Source organism: Muntiacus reevesi, chromosome 20, assembly GCF_963930625.1.
Source record: "Muntiacus reevesi chromosome 20, mMunRee1.1, whole genome shotgun sequence".
In the NCBI taxonomy this organism is placed as follows: domain Eukaryota; kingdom Metazoa; phylum Chordata; class Mammalia; order Artiodactyla; family Cervidae; genus Muntiacus; species Muntiacus reevesi.
Genome location: NC_089268.1, coordinates 5357735 through 5373786, shown reverse-complemented (window position 1 = coordinate 5373786; position 16052 = coordinate 5357735). Strand labels below are relative to the sequence as shown.

Below are 16052 nucleotides of genomic sequence, written 5' to 3'. Positions count from 1 at the left end.
TCTGAATTTGGCAATAAGGAGTTCATGATCTGAGCCACAGTCAACTCCCGGTCTTGTTTTTGCTGACCATATAGAACTTCTTTATCTATGACTTCAAAGAATATAATCAGTCTGATTTTGGTGTTGACCATCTGGTGATGTCTATGTGTAGGGTTTTCTCTTGTGTTGTTGGGAGAGGGTGTTTGCTATGACCAGTGCGTTCTCTTGCCAAAACTCTATTAGCCGTTGCCCTGTTTCATTCTGTACTGCAAGGCACGTGTTACTCCAGGTGTTTCTTGACTTCCTAATTTTGCATTCCAGTCCCCTGTAATGAAGAACACATGTTTTTGGGTTGTTAGTTCTAGAATGTCTTGTAGGTCTTCATAGAACCATTCAACTTCAGCTTCTTCAGCATTACTGGTTGGGGCATAGACTTCAATTACTGTGACACTGAATGGTTTGCCTTGGAAACGAACAGAGATCATTCTGTCATTTTTGAGATTGCATCCAAGTACTGCATTTTGGACTCTCTTGTTGAGTATGTGGCTACTGTATTTCTTTTAAGGGATTCTTGCCTGCAGTGGTAGATATAGTTGTCATCATATAATGGTCATCTAACTACAGGCCTGCCTTTAAGCCTGTCTTGTCTTTGGACATTCCTTTCTCACTGAGCTTAATCATTGCTAGCTTTTGATTTAATTTGAGAAATGTGAGACTCTTCGTTTCACTAGAACACTTAGGGGCCATTGTGGGGTTATTAACTGGCCTGCTTTCAATGTTGTGTCTCAGGGAGTAGGATGCCCAAAAGGGGAGAAAGGCAGTGAAGGGCAAGTCGGTGGAGCGATCAGAATGTACAGAGCATTTGTTGGTTAAGTCTGCCATCTTGTATGGGCACGGTTTGTGGTGCACCCAGGCAGTTACAGTGGTAACATCAGTGATCACCTAACAATGTAATAATGATGGAAAGTTGTGAAATATCATGAATATCATCAAAATGTGACAGAAGGTTAGCAAATGTTGGATTAATGACATTTATAAGCCCACTTAAGGCAAAGTTGCCAGAGACCTTCAATTTGTAATTTAAAAAAAAGTATTAAAGCACAGTACAATGAAATATGGTGCGTTTGCCACATTTGATAGGAAACCGTATACAAAGAAGAGGATTAGGATTTCAGATAGAAACCCACTGACCTGGATAAGGCTTTTAGTAAGTCCAACTTTCCTCATTGCCCACTTTTTAAATTCACCGAGTAGCCTTAACATACTTGTAAAAAATCCACTAATGCATATGTTCATGTAGAACACCACCAGAGAATTTCACACACATCACTATGTTTCTGCTTAACGTCCCTGTGAGTCTTCCACTTACTAGTCAGGCTTGGGGCAGGCGTCTACTTTGCTGAGGTTTCAGCAGCACACTGGTCATTCCTGGGCTGCAACTGCCTGTTCTGCCTTCTACTTTGGTACTTTTTTTCTAGAAATATTTTTTTCCTAGTATTTGTTTTTCCTTATGGAATTTTCAGTTGTTTCCGTTGTTCTGTTCTTGCTTCTTTTGTTTGACTCATCATTTATGCCTGTTCTGAACAACAGTCTTGTTTATTGTTCTCACCATCTTAGGAGGGAACACCAACTGGAAGCCTCCGGCCCACTGTAAGGTCTACAACTACCTGAGCAGGATTGGCTGCTTCTTCCTGCATCCTCGCTGCAGTAAGAGGAAGGATGCTGCTGATTTTGCCATATGTATGCATGTGAGTCACTGCTTTATTCAGAATCTAATGTGAATCTAGGACCCATTTGAATTAATTCTCCCACTTAAATCGTAATGACACTGTAGATTCCTTTTCAGTGCTCTGTCTTTCGTATAAAACCTTTTGCGTCAAGTTCTACTTAAGACCATTGGGAGCAGGAACCCGTAGCACATGGTTACTGCTTCATTCCCAGTTCTCGCCAGCCCTCAGCTGTCCCACAGTAGAACCTTAACTGTTTCTAGAATAAATGATCAGGAGGCGTCACTCCCTGACGCATGAGGTGCTTCCACATATAACATCTCTGAAATGAGCAGGCCCCGTGACAGTCACTGTTGGCCCAGGTGGAATATGCATTTGCTTCTGTCTCAGCTACTGGCCTGGAGAAACGACCCACCTGAGACCCAGTTTAAATTAAATTTTCTGCTTAAGCGTTTCTGTGTCACCCTGATAACATGAATTTACTCTGTAGACTTGTTGATTGCTGCTTATGTTTTAAACCACAAGATAATTTCTTTTTCCATCTAGCTAGTTTTAAGGTTGAGCTTGCTTGCCTTACTGTTACTTTGCTTACTTTAGCCCTGTTACTGTTCCACCTTTATATGGGGTCCTTCTCTTTTTTCTTTCTCTCTTAGTGGCACATTAAACAGTTTATCTTAAAATTGACAGCACTTTACATTTTTTAAATATGGTATTAATATATTTTATTTGTGAATGAGATCTTTATATCATACTTTAGTGGGAGCAAGGGGATACACTAAATACACCTTTCTAGGTAGGCGTTCATTCTGAAATAGCTGTAACTTGATTGGAAGCACAGATGCTGATTTGATGTGTGCCATTTGTTCCAACTTAGGCTGGCCGTCTAGATGAACAGCTGCCCAAGCAGATTCCTTTCACCATCCTCTCAGGAGATCAAGGTTTTCTGGAGCTAGAGAATCAGTTTAAGAAGACTCAGAGGCCAGCACATATACTCAACCCTCACCACTTAGAGGGAGATATGATGTGTGCCTTGTTAAATAGCATATCTGACACCACCAAAGGTATGCAGCTGCAGCCTCGGGGCAAACCGCCCAAAAGGAGGAGACTTCACTGCTGAGAGACGCCAATAAACTGCTGTCCACTATCGCCCTGCCGCCTGCTTACTAAACCGCCACGCGCTCATGCTTCTGTTGTGTTTCATTCCTTATCTACTTTCATTTTGAGTGTATTAGAAGGAGAATGAATTCGTGATTTTCTGGAGCCCTTTTTCGTCTAAAGGATAAAATTTATATTCGTATATTTAATGGTTTGAAATATGCTATTAGAGTTTTGCAAAGCTCAGAATCTGGATCTTCATTTTGTTTTGGAAATTCTAAATTTATCTTCAGTTTTTCAGACAGCAAAGTGCTTATAGGAGAAACCAGAAAGCAGTAAATATGGCAATACCAAAAAAAAAGAGCATTTAGGAGGTTGACAGTGACAGGATGCAGCTGTGAGCGATCTTTGTTACTTTGAAGGGCTAGGAGCCCCTGTCCTGCACTCTCTCTGCCTTTCTGAGATTGTTCAGTGAATGCATGCTGGTGGCCAGTTTAACTAACCAATATTTAGGAAAGGATATAATTCTAGGGACCCAGATAGTTTTTTTTTTTTTTTTAAATTTCTGAAGTAAATGTGGGTAAGAGAGAATAAAAGAATAGTTTTAAAATATCCTAATAAGTTGCAGCCATGGAAAGAGTTTCAAGGTATTGATGAATGACTTTAATGAGAAACTGACTACTTCTTGGAATGTTTATTATTTGCCTTTACATTTCCCAAGTATGCCCTCCTCCTTGCTAATTTCTTCATTTCATATATGTAAAGCCACATTTTGATTGAAGATCTATTCTGAAGAACTTTGCTCTGATCACTCATTGCAATGGATCAATTCAAAGTTAGGAACCATTAAGCTGCTGGCACACTCGTGCTCTTGAAAGGAAAGTCAACTCTATTTTGCTTATTTATGTCATATTTTAGCACTGAATTTTATCTTCCTATTATGTAGTTTTTGTTTTCATTCACTTGCTTTTTCTGTTTGTGACTTTTTTTCCTTTTCTTTCTTTTTAAAAAAATTTTGATTAATATTTTTATTGGAGTATAGTTGCTTTGCAGTCTCGTGTTAGTTTCGGGTGTACAGCCACGTGAGTGAGTTACACATACACCTGTAAACCCTCTTTTAGATTCTTTTCCCACATAGGGCATTGCTGAGTACTGAGTTGGATTCCCTGTGTCTGTGGCTTTTTTAACTGCTTTTTCTTCCATTCTTTTGCCATCCCTTCCCCGGTCCTTAAAAACATCTACGTAATATCTCATAAAATATTTAATTTTTACCTTTGCCATCTAAACCAACCCCCTTGTCTTCGTCCTGCTGCTCTTGGGAACATTGCTTTGGTATTAAGACCTGTTATGATTTTGCCTTTCTTTCAACTTTATTTGGAGTGAAAGCTGCATATAAATAGGTCTGCATGGGTATGTTAGGGTTAGAGGTAAGGTGTAGGTTATTGTTATATACCGAAGTTCTTTTATGAATATTTCTTATACTCTACATATTTTTAAAATCATTTATTCATAGTCAGTGCTCATTTGAACTTACTGCTCTTTGGGGGCACATGTGTACTTTATTTTGAATTTTTGTGATAAACAGAGGCAATGCAATGCTAACGTTGCTGCTTCTGATTTCAGGCAAAGTTATTCAACTTCTTGTGAGTCTCACTTTCATATCTGCAAGTTTGTAAGAATTAGTGATACGTATAGTGTCTAGAGTAGGAAAGTGCATAGTGAAGTGAGGTGAAAGTCGCTCAGCTGTGTTCGACTCTCTGCGACCCCATGGACTATACATTCCATGGAATTCTTCAGGCCAGAATACTGGAGTGGGTAGCCTTTCCTTTCTCCAGGGCATCTTCCCAACCCAGGGATCGAACCCAGGTCTCCTGCATTGCAGGCGGAATCTTTACCAACTGAGCTATCAGGGAAGCCCAGAAAGCACATAGGTGCTCAGTAAATAGCAGGTATTATTAATTATTGACTCTGTCAAAGCCTTTGACTGTGTGGATCACAGTAAACTGGAAAATTCTTAAAGAGATGGGAATACCAGACCACCTGACCTGCCTCTTGAGAAATCTGTATGCAGGTCAGAAAGCAACAGCTAGAACTGGACATGGAACAACAGACTGGTTCCAAATAGGAAAAGGAGTATGTCAAGGCTGTATATTGTCACCCTGCTTATTTAACTTATATGCAGAGTACATCATGAGAAACACTGGGCTGGAGGAAGCACAAGCTGGAATCAAGATTGCCGGGAGAAATATCAATAACCTCAGATATGCAGATGATACCACCCTTATGGCAGAAAGTGAAGAGGAACTAAAGAGCCTCTTGATGAAAGTGAAAGAGGAGAGTGACAGTGTTGGGTTAAAGCTCAACATTCCAGAAAACTAAGATCATGGCATCTGGTCCCATCACTTCATGGCAAACAGATGGGGAAACAGTAGAAGCAGTGGCTGACTTTATTTTTCTGGGCTCCAAAATCACTGCAGATGGTGATTGTAGCCATGAAAATAAAAGATGCTTACTCCTTGGAAGGAAAGTCATGACCAACCTATACAACATATTAAAAAGCAGAGACATTACTTTGCCAACAAAGGTCCGTCTAGTCAAGGCTATGGTTTTTCCAGTGGTCATGTATGGATGTGAGAGTTGGACTATAAAGAAAGCTGAGCACAGAAGAATTGATGCTTTTGAACTATGGTGTTGGAGAAGACTCTTGAGAGTCCCTTGGACTACAGGAGATCCTACCAGTCCATCCTAAAGGAAATCAGTCCTGAATATTCATTGGAAGGAGTGATGCTGAAGCTGAAATTCCAATACTTGGGCCACCTGATGTGAAGAACTAACTCATTGGGAAAGACCCTGATGCTGGGAAAGATTGAGGGCAGGAGGAGAAGGGGACAACAGAGGATGAGGTAGTTGGATGGCATCACCGACTCAATGGACATGGGTTTGGGCGGACTCCAGGAGTTGTTGATGGACAGGGAGGACAGGCGTGCTGCAGTCCATGGGGTCTCAAAGAGTCGGACACGACTGAGCGACTGAACTGACTGACATAAAAAGGAAACATGATTCCCAGCCACTATATGTATATTTTTAGATTTTCTTTCCACTGTTTTCTTTTTTTAATTGTACTAAAATATACATAAGATTGGGCTTCCCTGATGACTCAGATGGTAAAGAGTCCAGCTGCATTGTAGGAGATCCAGGTTCGATCCCTGGGTTGGGAATATACCTTGGAGAAGGGAATGGTTACTCAGTATTCTTGCCTGGAGAATTCCATGGACAGAGGAGCCTGTGGGGACTACAGTCTGTAGGGTTTCAGGGTTGGACACGACTGAGCAACTTAATGCTTTCACATGTAAGAGTTACCATGTTAACCATTCTGAAATGTCACTCAGTCACGTCTGACTCTTTGTGACCACATGGACTGTAGCCTGCCAGGCTGCTGTGTTCATGGGTTTTTCCAGGCAAAAATATTAGAATGAGTTTCCATTTCCTTCTCCATGGGATCTTCCCAACCCAGGGATCGAACCCAGATCTCCTACATTGCAGGCAGATTCTTTACCACTGAGCCACCTGGGAAACCTGTTGTGTGGTGTTAACTGCATTCACATTGTTGTGTGGCCATCACCACCATCCATCCCCAGAACTCCTTTCATCTTGAAAACTGAAACCCCATGCCCCTTAAACAATTGCTCCCCACTGTCCTTCCCCTAGCCCCTGGGGAGCCAGCATTCTGTCTCCTGTCTATGAATTTGACTATCTTGAGTGTGTCCTGTAAGTGAAATCATGCTGCCTTTCTGTTTTTGTGACTGGCTTATTATTTCACTGAGAAAAACATTTCCTCAGGTTTTGCCCATGTTATAGCCCGTGTCAGAGGGTCCTCTTTAAGGCTGAGTAATACTCCGTTGTATGTCTGTACCCCTTTTGCTATCCGTTTACCCACTGGTGGACACACTTCATGTGTCCATGTTTCAGCTGTTGTGAACCATGTTGCTCTAACCATGGGGGCAGACCTTTCTCCCAGACCCTGCTTTCAGTTTCTGTGAGTACATGCCCAGACGTGTGGTTACTGGGTCACATGGTGGTTCTGTTTCTAATTTTTTGAGAAACCTCCATACTATTTTCCACATGGACTATAATATTTTACATTCCCACCAATAGGCCATGAAGGCTTCAGTTTCTCTACATCCTTGCTAACAATTGTTATTTTCTGATTTTTGTTTTGGATAGTAACCATCCTAATGGGTACATAGTGGTGTCTCATTTTGGTCATTTCCATTTTCCAAATGAGCATCTTTTCATGTGCTATAGCAAATGCATTTTAAAATTAATGAAAATTATTAAAATTAAGTGGCCAAAGAAGTATATAGCCTTTAAGTCATATTTCATTTAGGTCTGAATTTAAAGATGCTTTTGTAACTCTGAAATTTCAAACAGTGTTATACTGAATCATAGTATGTTCAGATTCAGTTTAATTTAAGACAGTTATCTTTTTTTTTCCTTCATGGAAGAGTGTGAAAGGCCTGGTAATAAACTTTATAACTAATTGGAAAATCAGAGACCAGTGATTTTTGTGGGTAACTTTATTCCTTCACCTTTCCTAACAAATGGCCTTAAGAATAATAATAGTTTTTGTTAAGAAATGGCATTTAATATGCATTAGAACTGAGAAGCATCTCTCAGTGCACAAACATCGGCATGCACCCTGCACATGCTCATAGGTACGGAATGTTACTATGGGTACTGTTTGGGATCAATCGATTACTCTCTGTAGCAAGATGAGCCTTCAATTAAGATTGAGATTTGAATGTGTCATGGCTTTTGCCCTGTAAACTCAGTCTCCTATGCATCGGGGTTCCAGCACCAGCATTTTGATTACAGTATGTGTGTATCCCTGTGGAGACATGTAAAAATATTAACCTGTCCTGAATTGACACCCATAACCCCCTTATCCTTCTATTAGTTCTATTTTATATTGTACTGATTTTCACTTTTTAAAAGTTTACCAAGATACATGGATGCTTTCTAGTGATCCTGGTCAGAGGAGCCTGGTAGGCTTTTTCTTTTTTTAAAACTTTCACATTTTATTCACAAATATGTGTTCACTCTAACTCAAGCCCCATATTTCAACGATGCAGTCAACAACTTGTCACTTCAATGTTGTTTTAAAGAAGAAAAAGGGAACTCATCTTTTTACTGAGGACCTACTGTGTGCCAGCTCCCATGCTAGGTGTTTTTTGTATTTGTAGTGTTGAAGATGTTTATAACATTCAAAGAACTTCTTCCGCGTGTTATTTAATCCTTCTTGCATCACTGCGAGGTGGGATGAGTTAGGTTGCCCCCTTTCGTACATGGCGGAACAGAGGCCCATGTTGAAATAGCTGGCTGGGGCCAGAGCTGTCGTCTGCGAAGACTGAGGTTCTCATTGATGCGAAGCCCCGATTTTATGTTGTAGAGAATCCAGTGTGCATTGTTGGCTCTTACCCCGTCCGTGAAGGATGAAGATGAGAGACGCTCTGCTACAGTCTAGTGACTGCAGAGTATGTGTAGATACCAACTGTGAACGCTTCAAAAATTAACAGTTGGGAAGATGCTTTTTCTCTTTGTAGAAGATAAAAAGATTTGATTGTGCATTCTGGTCCTTTAAAAAGTAAGCTGGTTGTGTGTCAAACATAGCCGACTCGTCATTGTAAGTTCCCTAGGATCTCTTGTAAGTGAACTAGGAGGCCCTGTTTTCTTCTCTCGACTGTACAGCTGCAGTCACAGTGTGTGAGGCAGGCTGTGTTAGAGGAGCCAGGCTGCGTTAGAGGAGCCAGGTCGGCGGCGTTTTTATCTGCTCTGTGTGATGTTGCTCCTGGTTGTCATGCGCTCTAAGATAAATAACTGCTACTTGGTTTTATATAAGCTCTTAAAGATCTGTTTGTGTAAAGAACTTGACATTATCTTATAGGTTAGTTCAAGAATATTGATTGCCTTTATGTCAGATTTTCTCTTTAAAAACAGTTTTGTGTATTTAAGTGTTTATAGTTCTTCAGTAATGAAACATCTTCCTTTGAATTTTATATAAAGTTTGAACTTTCCTAGAATATTTTTTCCTCAGTAATACAAGGGTGAACTAGAGCATAGGCTGTTATGAAGTACTGAATTTAAATTGAAAACAGAGTTTAGTAGAGTCTGTTTACTGTTTAAAGACATTACTTTAGTAAAGTCTGTTTAAAACATAGTACGTTTCAAAATGATTTTTGTTGAATCTGAACACTGTTTGTGGCCATCTGGTTTATGACCCTGGGACTTTGTTGTATTTTTTTGGTTTATGTCTTCATTTTGAAATGAATGGGATGGAGGTTGGTACCAATTACACAGGTTTCTAAAGCCATCTTGAAAACTGAGCACATGAGTTTACCCCTGCTGTGAAAGTGTAAGTGACTGAAGCAGTGGTGTGCCCTGTTGAATAGGCATTATGTGAAATAGCTGTTAAACCTAATTCTGAGCTTCTGTCTGCCTCTTTCCATATGATACAATTAATTCTATGCAGGGTACTAAACACAGAAAAAATTATTCATGATTTTCTCTGTTCTGTGAATGGTGCTGATTGAGGCAAAAGAAACCTTAAAAAATGTTTACAATCTAGTGTCAGACTCGTAGTCCTCAGGCCCACATAGGCCTTCACTGCAGTGATGGATTCTTTAGACCAGTTACAGCACGCTGCTTTTGACTGGCCTTGACTTTGAATTATGATAATGGAAAGCTTGGGCATTTTCTTTGTTCCTAATGTTTGAAGAATTAATTTTTCTGTTCTTCAAATTGTAAATATAATGTTTTATTTCACTAAAACATAGCTTAAAATATTTGAAATAGTAAGTGTATATAACATATTGTAGAAAAAAACATTGTTTTTGCTCGAATAGCAAAAGATGACATAATAAATTTTTGCACTAAAGGAATATAAGAGTTATACAGTGGTTTCTATTTGTAGACTGTGGTAAATTGATTAATTTTTAAATGTATATTTTAGTATTTTACGTATTTTCATATATATGTCCATATGATTTGTATTCAGTTATTTAAACCCTGATTCAGTCACTCTGATAGAAATTGATATAAATGTAGTGAAAGTGAGAGCCAGGTTCCTGGTAGTACCATGTTCCTGTTTTAAGTGACTTTTGTTAACCATGTCATTGTTTTAAATGACATGAGAGAGCCTGAGGGCTCTCACTAGTAAGTATATAAGACATCAGCTGAGTCTGTGGCATGCAGAGGCATTATTAATAATAAACCTACGTGTCTATAGAGATTAATGCTTATGATTTTCAAACTACAGGAGAATTTTTTTTGTCTCCACTAAAAAATCTTTTAAAGATGATTTAATGCCAATGAAACTTTGGAATTTATTTGCTGGATTCAAATATATTAGCTTTTTCAAATTTACACTTTAAAAAAAAATACTGAAACTTATTTCCTAAACATACAAAAAAACTTTTTCAAATAATTTTTTGAATATAGAGCTAAAAGTGAATTACCTATTTCATTTTTATTTTTTCTTGATTTAAGTAGTAGTATTTGATAATCATTTTTTAAAAAATACTAGGGAAAGTTGTGTAATACTAATGGATTGTAATTAGTAAGCTTGGGTATGGGAGGAGACATTGAAAGTCATACCATTTTAGAGTACATAAATTAATAGCACAGTAACTCTTTCAGAAGTACATTTGCATTTATTGATTCTTCCTTACAGAATGTGACAGTGATGATAACCTGGGTATAAAAAGTGCTTCAGTGGGAGAAGAATTCAGATCTGCAGAAGGTAACCTAATGGAGTTAACCCTTCACCTAATTGATTCTATGTTTTTTAATTTCTTCCTCTCTTACTTCATCCCCCTCCTCCCTCCTCCTGCTGTGTTTTGTTTTGTTTTTTAAAGCTGTTCTTTCATTTAGAGGATAGTTTGCATTTCCTTGTGTAAGATGCTAGAATAAATAAGCGTTTATTGGAGCCTGTCCACACTCTTGTGTGAGTATGGCCTGTGCTGTTGCTTTCTCGCCCACAAGAACACTAGTTGTGACACAGATGGTATAGATCCTGCCCCATCACGCAACCAAACCTAAAATAATTATTTTTTGACCCTTTGCAGAAAAAGGTTGCTGTCCTGGGGCTAGGAAAGGATTTTGGTTTCCTAATTTTTATTCAAGTAGTATTAAGTTAAGAATATTAAAAAGTTATGCAGTGGAACTACGAAAGCAAGCACTTATATTAGAATATTATAGGATTTTTTTCTATAAATTAGTTATGTTTCCCTTCATAGGTTTAAGAGAACTTTTTATGTTACTTCACATCAAATCATTTACCAACTGCCACTGTTTGGTTGTGATGTAAGTCCAGCTTTTACTGTGGTTTTTCCATAACAGACTGTGCTTTTTAATAACCCTGGGCGGGAAGTGAAACAACAGGATTTGGGGAAATAAGCTTACTGAAAGTTGAAACTCTCATATTGGCATCTTTGACATTCAAGATTAATAGTAGGAGTCTTTGTTTGTTTGTTTTTAATTTTTTGGCCACGCCACACAGCATGTGGGGTCTTAGTTCCTCAACCAGGGATGGAACCCATGCCCTCTGCAGGGGAAGCATGGAGCCTTAACCACCGGACCACCAGGGAATTGCCACAGTAGGAGTCTTAACATACGTTCCAATGTGGTGTTTGTTGGTGGAGATTTGAGAGTGGAAGTGTATAACTAGGGAAGGAAACGTGGCAAAACAGGCACACAGAATGGCCCGCTGTTGGGTTTCTGTTCGCTGGCACTGCTCTAGAATACAGTGAATCTGACTAGAAGCACACTTCTTGCTGTCTGGGGTAGGGAGTTTGAGTCTGGCAGTGGAATTGATTCTATTCAGTGAAGATTCTATTCTGTTCAGAGAAGACTGATCTTTCTTATAGTCAAAATTCATTGGTTAAACAAAACTGGCAGTAAGTCAACGGCCTAATTGGAAGCAAGTTTTCTGACCAGCTTGTTTTCCCAACATGGTCTGGCAAGGTCTGGCTTGGTGCTAAGCAGCCACATAATGACGGGTTAAACAGATGAAAGAATGCTTGTGAGTTTTAAACAGAAACTGCCAGCTGAGTGGCTTATGAAGTCCACGAAAAGATAAACACATTGAGCACCTAAGTACTTCAGACTTTGCAATCTTCATTTACTACCCATGACTAATCCCATGGAAAATGCCAAACAAAATTATAACTTTTAAATAACCACACTGGAAAAACCTCCATAGTCCTGTGGGCTTCTAGCTAACCCAGGAAATCTGAGATCTGTATCACTGAATATGTGTCGGAATTTCTAGCATTTTGTATCTATGTTGTACATTTTATGGCTGGGAGATTTTGAGAGTTTTTACATTTTTATCCCTTCTTAGTTTGGAAAAAGTATTACATTAGTGGATTCAAGAAAAGATACTTTAAACTTTTAATTGTCCTATGAAGTAGAGATATAATGCTCTAATTTCAAGAAAAATCAAAGTGGTGTCACGTGTGTTTTCATTTCCTGCTTTATGTAGAATGAGTATGAGAGGCACACAGTGTCCACGTGTTAAGTTACTGAGCCGTGGCCTCCTCTGAGCCGTGGCCTCCTCTGTACTTGGCTCCAGTGCCTTCCTTTCCCTTCCTTTTCACCCAGCAAGAACCAGCTCCAGTATCCTCTCTTAGGTTGAATTGCCACTTTGTAGACAGTTTTGTATGATCAGTGCCTCTTAGATCTTCCATCTTTAGAGAAAGCTAACGCTCCCATCTCCAGACTCCCTCTGCTTTAAATATTTTTTTGTTTGTATTTCTCATGCCTACCAGACTGAGCCATTCAAGGAGTAGGATCATGTTTTATTTATCTTTATTTCAACAACACCTAGCACAGGGTTTTAGCACTAAATGATTGTTGAATGAATAAACTTGTAACAAACTCAAAATAAGTTAGGGCTGCTAGGACCTACCTCCCTATAGTGGGATAAAGGAAATCAAGACAGAAACCATTTGGCTGGAGAATATTGGGTGATTTTGTTGACCCTGCACCATGGAAGCAAAGTGAAGCTCTAGTCCAAACCTAATAGCAAAACTCAGAGCTTAAAACTTCTCAAATCGCTTCTCATTCTTTCTCTTCTCAACACAGCATTTTATTTTTTATTTTATTTTAATTTTTTTTATTAGTTGGAAGCTAATTACTTCACAACATTTCAGTGGGTTTTGTCATACATTGACATGAATCAGCCATAGAGTTACACGTATTCCCCATCCCGATCCCCCCTCCCACCTTCCTCTCCACCCGATCCCTCTGGGTCCTCCCAGTGCACCAGGCCCGAGCACTTGTCTCATGCATCCCACCTGGGCTGGTGATCTGTTTCATCATAGATAATATACATGCTGTTCTTTCGAAACATCCCACCCTCACCTTCTCCCACAGAGTTCAAAAGTCTGTTCTGTACATCTGTGTCTCTTTTTCTGTTTTGCATATAGGGTTATTGTTACCATCTTTCTAAATTCCATATATATGTGTTAGTATGCTATAATGTTCTTTATCTTTCTGGCTTACTTCATTGTGTATAATGGGCTCCAGTTTCATCCATCTCATTAGAACTGATTCAAATGAATTCTTTTTAACGGCTGAGTAATATTCCATGGTGTATATGTACCACAGCTTCCTTATCCATTCATCTGCTGATGGGCATCTAGGTAGCATTTTAAAAGCCTGACAGATGGGTAGTAAAAAGCAGGGTCAGTTTGCTTGCGACTTTTTGCCCTGGCAAAAGGCAGTTTCTTTTGTGGCCTCCTGTCTCCTCTCCCCCCACTGTGATGATCTCAGTCTTTGTTGTTTTCTGTAGACCTGTGAGAGTTTCTAACTATCCAAGCCCATTATAAAGGGCCTGCTTCATCTCAGCTCTGCTGTCTGTGAGTGATTAATATTGTCCAAGTCCCTTACCTTCACTGTGCGTCAGTTTCCTCCGTTTTAAAAACAGAAATACTAGCGTACCTGCCTCACTGGAGTGGCCTGGCACGTGGTGAGCGGTACGTGTATTGGTTGCTGCTGCTTGTGGGAATCTTGGTTTCCCAACCAGGGATCAGACTCGCACCTTTAGTAGTGAAAGCATGGAGCCAGGGAATTCCCCATGATGGTGATTATTATCATTATTCACTGTTTACCTGCACCTCAGGTCTGCTCTGGAAGTATACACGTTCAACAGAGGTATTCTGACTGAAATCCCTGGAAAAGAAGTAAAAGACAGCATTATGTGGATTGCTGCTAATGTAAAACCATCTTCCTGTAAATGTCAGCAGTTTGCCTTAGAGTTCCTTCAATTAATAGCAGTTATCAGTACAATTATTAATATTACAACAAATAGTAAAACTAACATAAACAGTAAAACAGTGTAACTCTGTGGCCAGTTTAAGGAACAGAGAAAGAAGAGACTACTGTGTTCAGTTTTTACTTGAACTGTGTATGAAAAAAACCTAAGACATTCAGAATTGCTGTTAATTCTAACAACCTATGAGAGTCAGAATATTTCCCCTATTTTTCGTAAATACTTAGTCTTCCAAACATTTAGTAATTTGCCTTCAGATTCATAGCCTCCAAATGAGTGGAGCATGATTTAGTATAGGCGTTCTAACTCCTATTGCTGAGTTCTTTCTTATTTAGTCATATTACCTCTCTTTCAAAGAGAATGAAATTAAGGCAGAGAGAAAAGAGAATAAGGGAAATACAGACTGAGCCATAACAAAGAAAAACAAGGACGTATTTGCTGTCAGTGTCCTGTATTTCTCCATGTAGCTTTGAGTCACTGTCTAATTTCCTATCGTTTCAACCTGAAGGGTTCCCTTAGCATCTCTTGGAGGGCAGAGTTGCTAGCAACAGATTCCTTTAGTTTTTATCTAGGAAAGTCTTGATTACTCCTCCATTCTTTCTAGATATAGACTTCTTACTTGACAGATTTTTGTTTTCTCTTATAGCATTTTAAACATGTTCTCTCACTGTCTTCTGACCTCCATGATTTTTGTGAGAAACAAGCTGTTCGTCTTATTTAAAAACGGCTTACACGTGAAGAGTTGCCTTCCTCTTGCTGCTTCTGTTGACTTTGACTTTTGATAGTTTAACTATAACACGTCTTCAATATGAATCTCTTTGAGTTTCTCCTGTTTGGAGTTTGTTGGACTTCTTGGATGTGTAGATTCATATCTTTTATCAAATTTGGAACATTTAAAACCTGCTGATTCTTTTTTCTATCTGCTTAGTTTTGTTAAACTCCTGTAACAAATTTTTCATTTTAGTTGTACTTTCAGCTCCAGAATTTCTATTTGGTGGCCTTTCATAATTTCTACCTCTTTATGATATTCTCATTTTGTTCATACATTGTTTTCCTAATTTCCTTTACTTCTTTGCTCATGGTTTACTCTAGGTCTTAGACCATAAGACAGTTGGTTTAAAGTCTTTGTTTACTAAATTCAGTATCTAAGTGTCCTCAGGGACAATTTAATTCAAATTTTTTTCACTTTGTATACTTTCCTGTTTCTTTGTATTATTTGTGTTTTTGATGAAAATTGGGTGTGCAAATATTATAATTTAATACTTTGGAAATCAGATTCTCTGTCTCCCCCATAGTGTGCTGTTTGTGATTGTCGAAGGCTGTAGTTGTCCTTGTGTTTAGTTCCAGATTATTTTTGCAAAAACTGTATTCCTTGTCATGTTTGATCACTGAAGTCTCTGTTCCTTTAGCTTGTGTTCAACTCTTGTTTTGACAGAGATTTCCTTGAGTACCAGGAGCAAACAACAGTCTCTCCTGAGCTTCAGCTGTATGCTAGCACCTTCAGCATTTAGCCAGCTCTGCACCGAGCCTGGTGGCGCAGTGGTAAAGAGTCTACCTGCACTGCAGCAGCCACAGGAGACTCAGGTTCGACCCCTGGATCGGGAAGATCCCCCAGTGGAGGAAGTGGCAACCCACTCCAGTATTCTTGCCTGGGAAGTCCTATGGACAGAGAAGCCTGGCAGGCTAAAGTCCATGGGGTCACAGAGTTGAAGTGACTTAACACGCAAGCATGCACTGAGCCTACAGATCAGCCAGTGGCAAAGGCTTAGTGTCTTCTTGGGTATTTTCTGAGCATGCATCCTGTACTGGGTGTGTGCCTGGTTTCTGAATTCCCCAGCACACGAAGGTGCTTTTGAATGCCCTAATTTCCCAAGGAAATTCTCTTCATGCCTTTCCCTCCCAGATAGTAGGTGTTCTGT

The 16052-nt window shown here is 39.3% G+C and overlaps 1 protein-coding gene across 4 annotated transcripts in view; it reads left to right on the top strand.

The window, feature by feature from the left end:
• The window catches only part of ZNF451 (zinc finger protein 451), a 96093-nt gene that overhangs the window by 70620 nt on the left and 9421 nt on the right, over nucleotides 1-16052 (top strand). Inside the window, exons 12-14 of one of the 4 annotated variants that reach the window (XM_065911920.1) lie at nucleotides 1597-1727; nucleotides 2581-2767; nucleotides 10531-10599. In XM_065911920.1, the coding sequence (XP_065767992.1) occupies nucleotides 1597-1727; nucleotides 2581-2767; nucleotides 10531-10599 (387 nt within the window). The remainder of the gene's footprint in view (nucleotides 1-1596; nucleotides 1728-2580; nucleotides 2768-10530; nucleotides 10600-16052) is intronic. The other 3 variants (XM_065911923.1, XM_065911921.1, XM_065911924.1) reach the window with 3 other exon arrangements.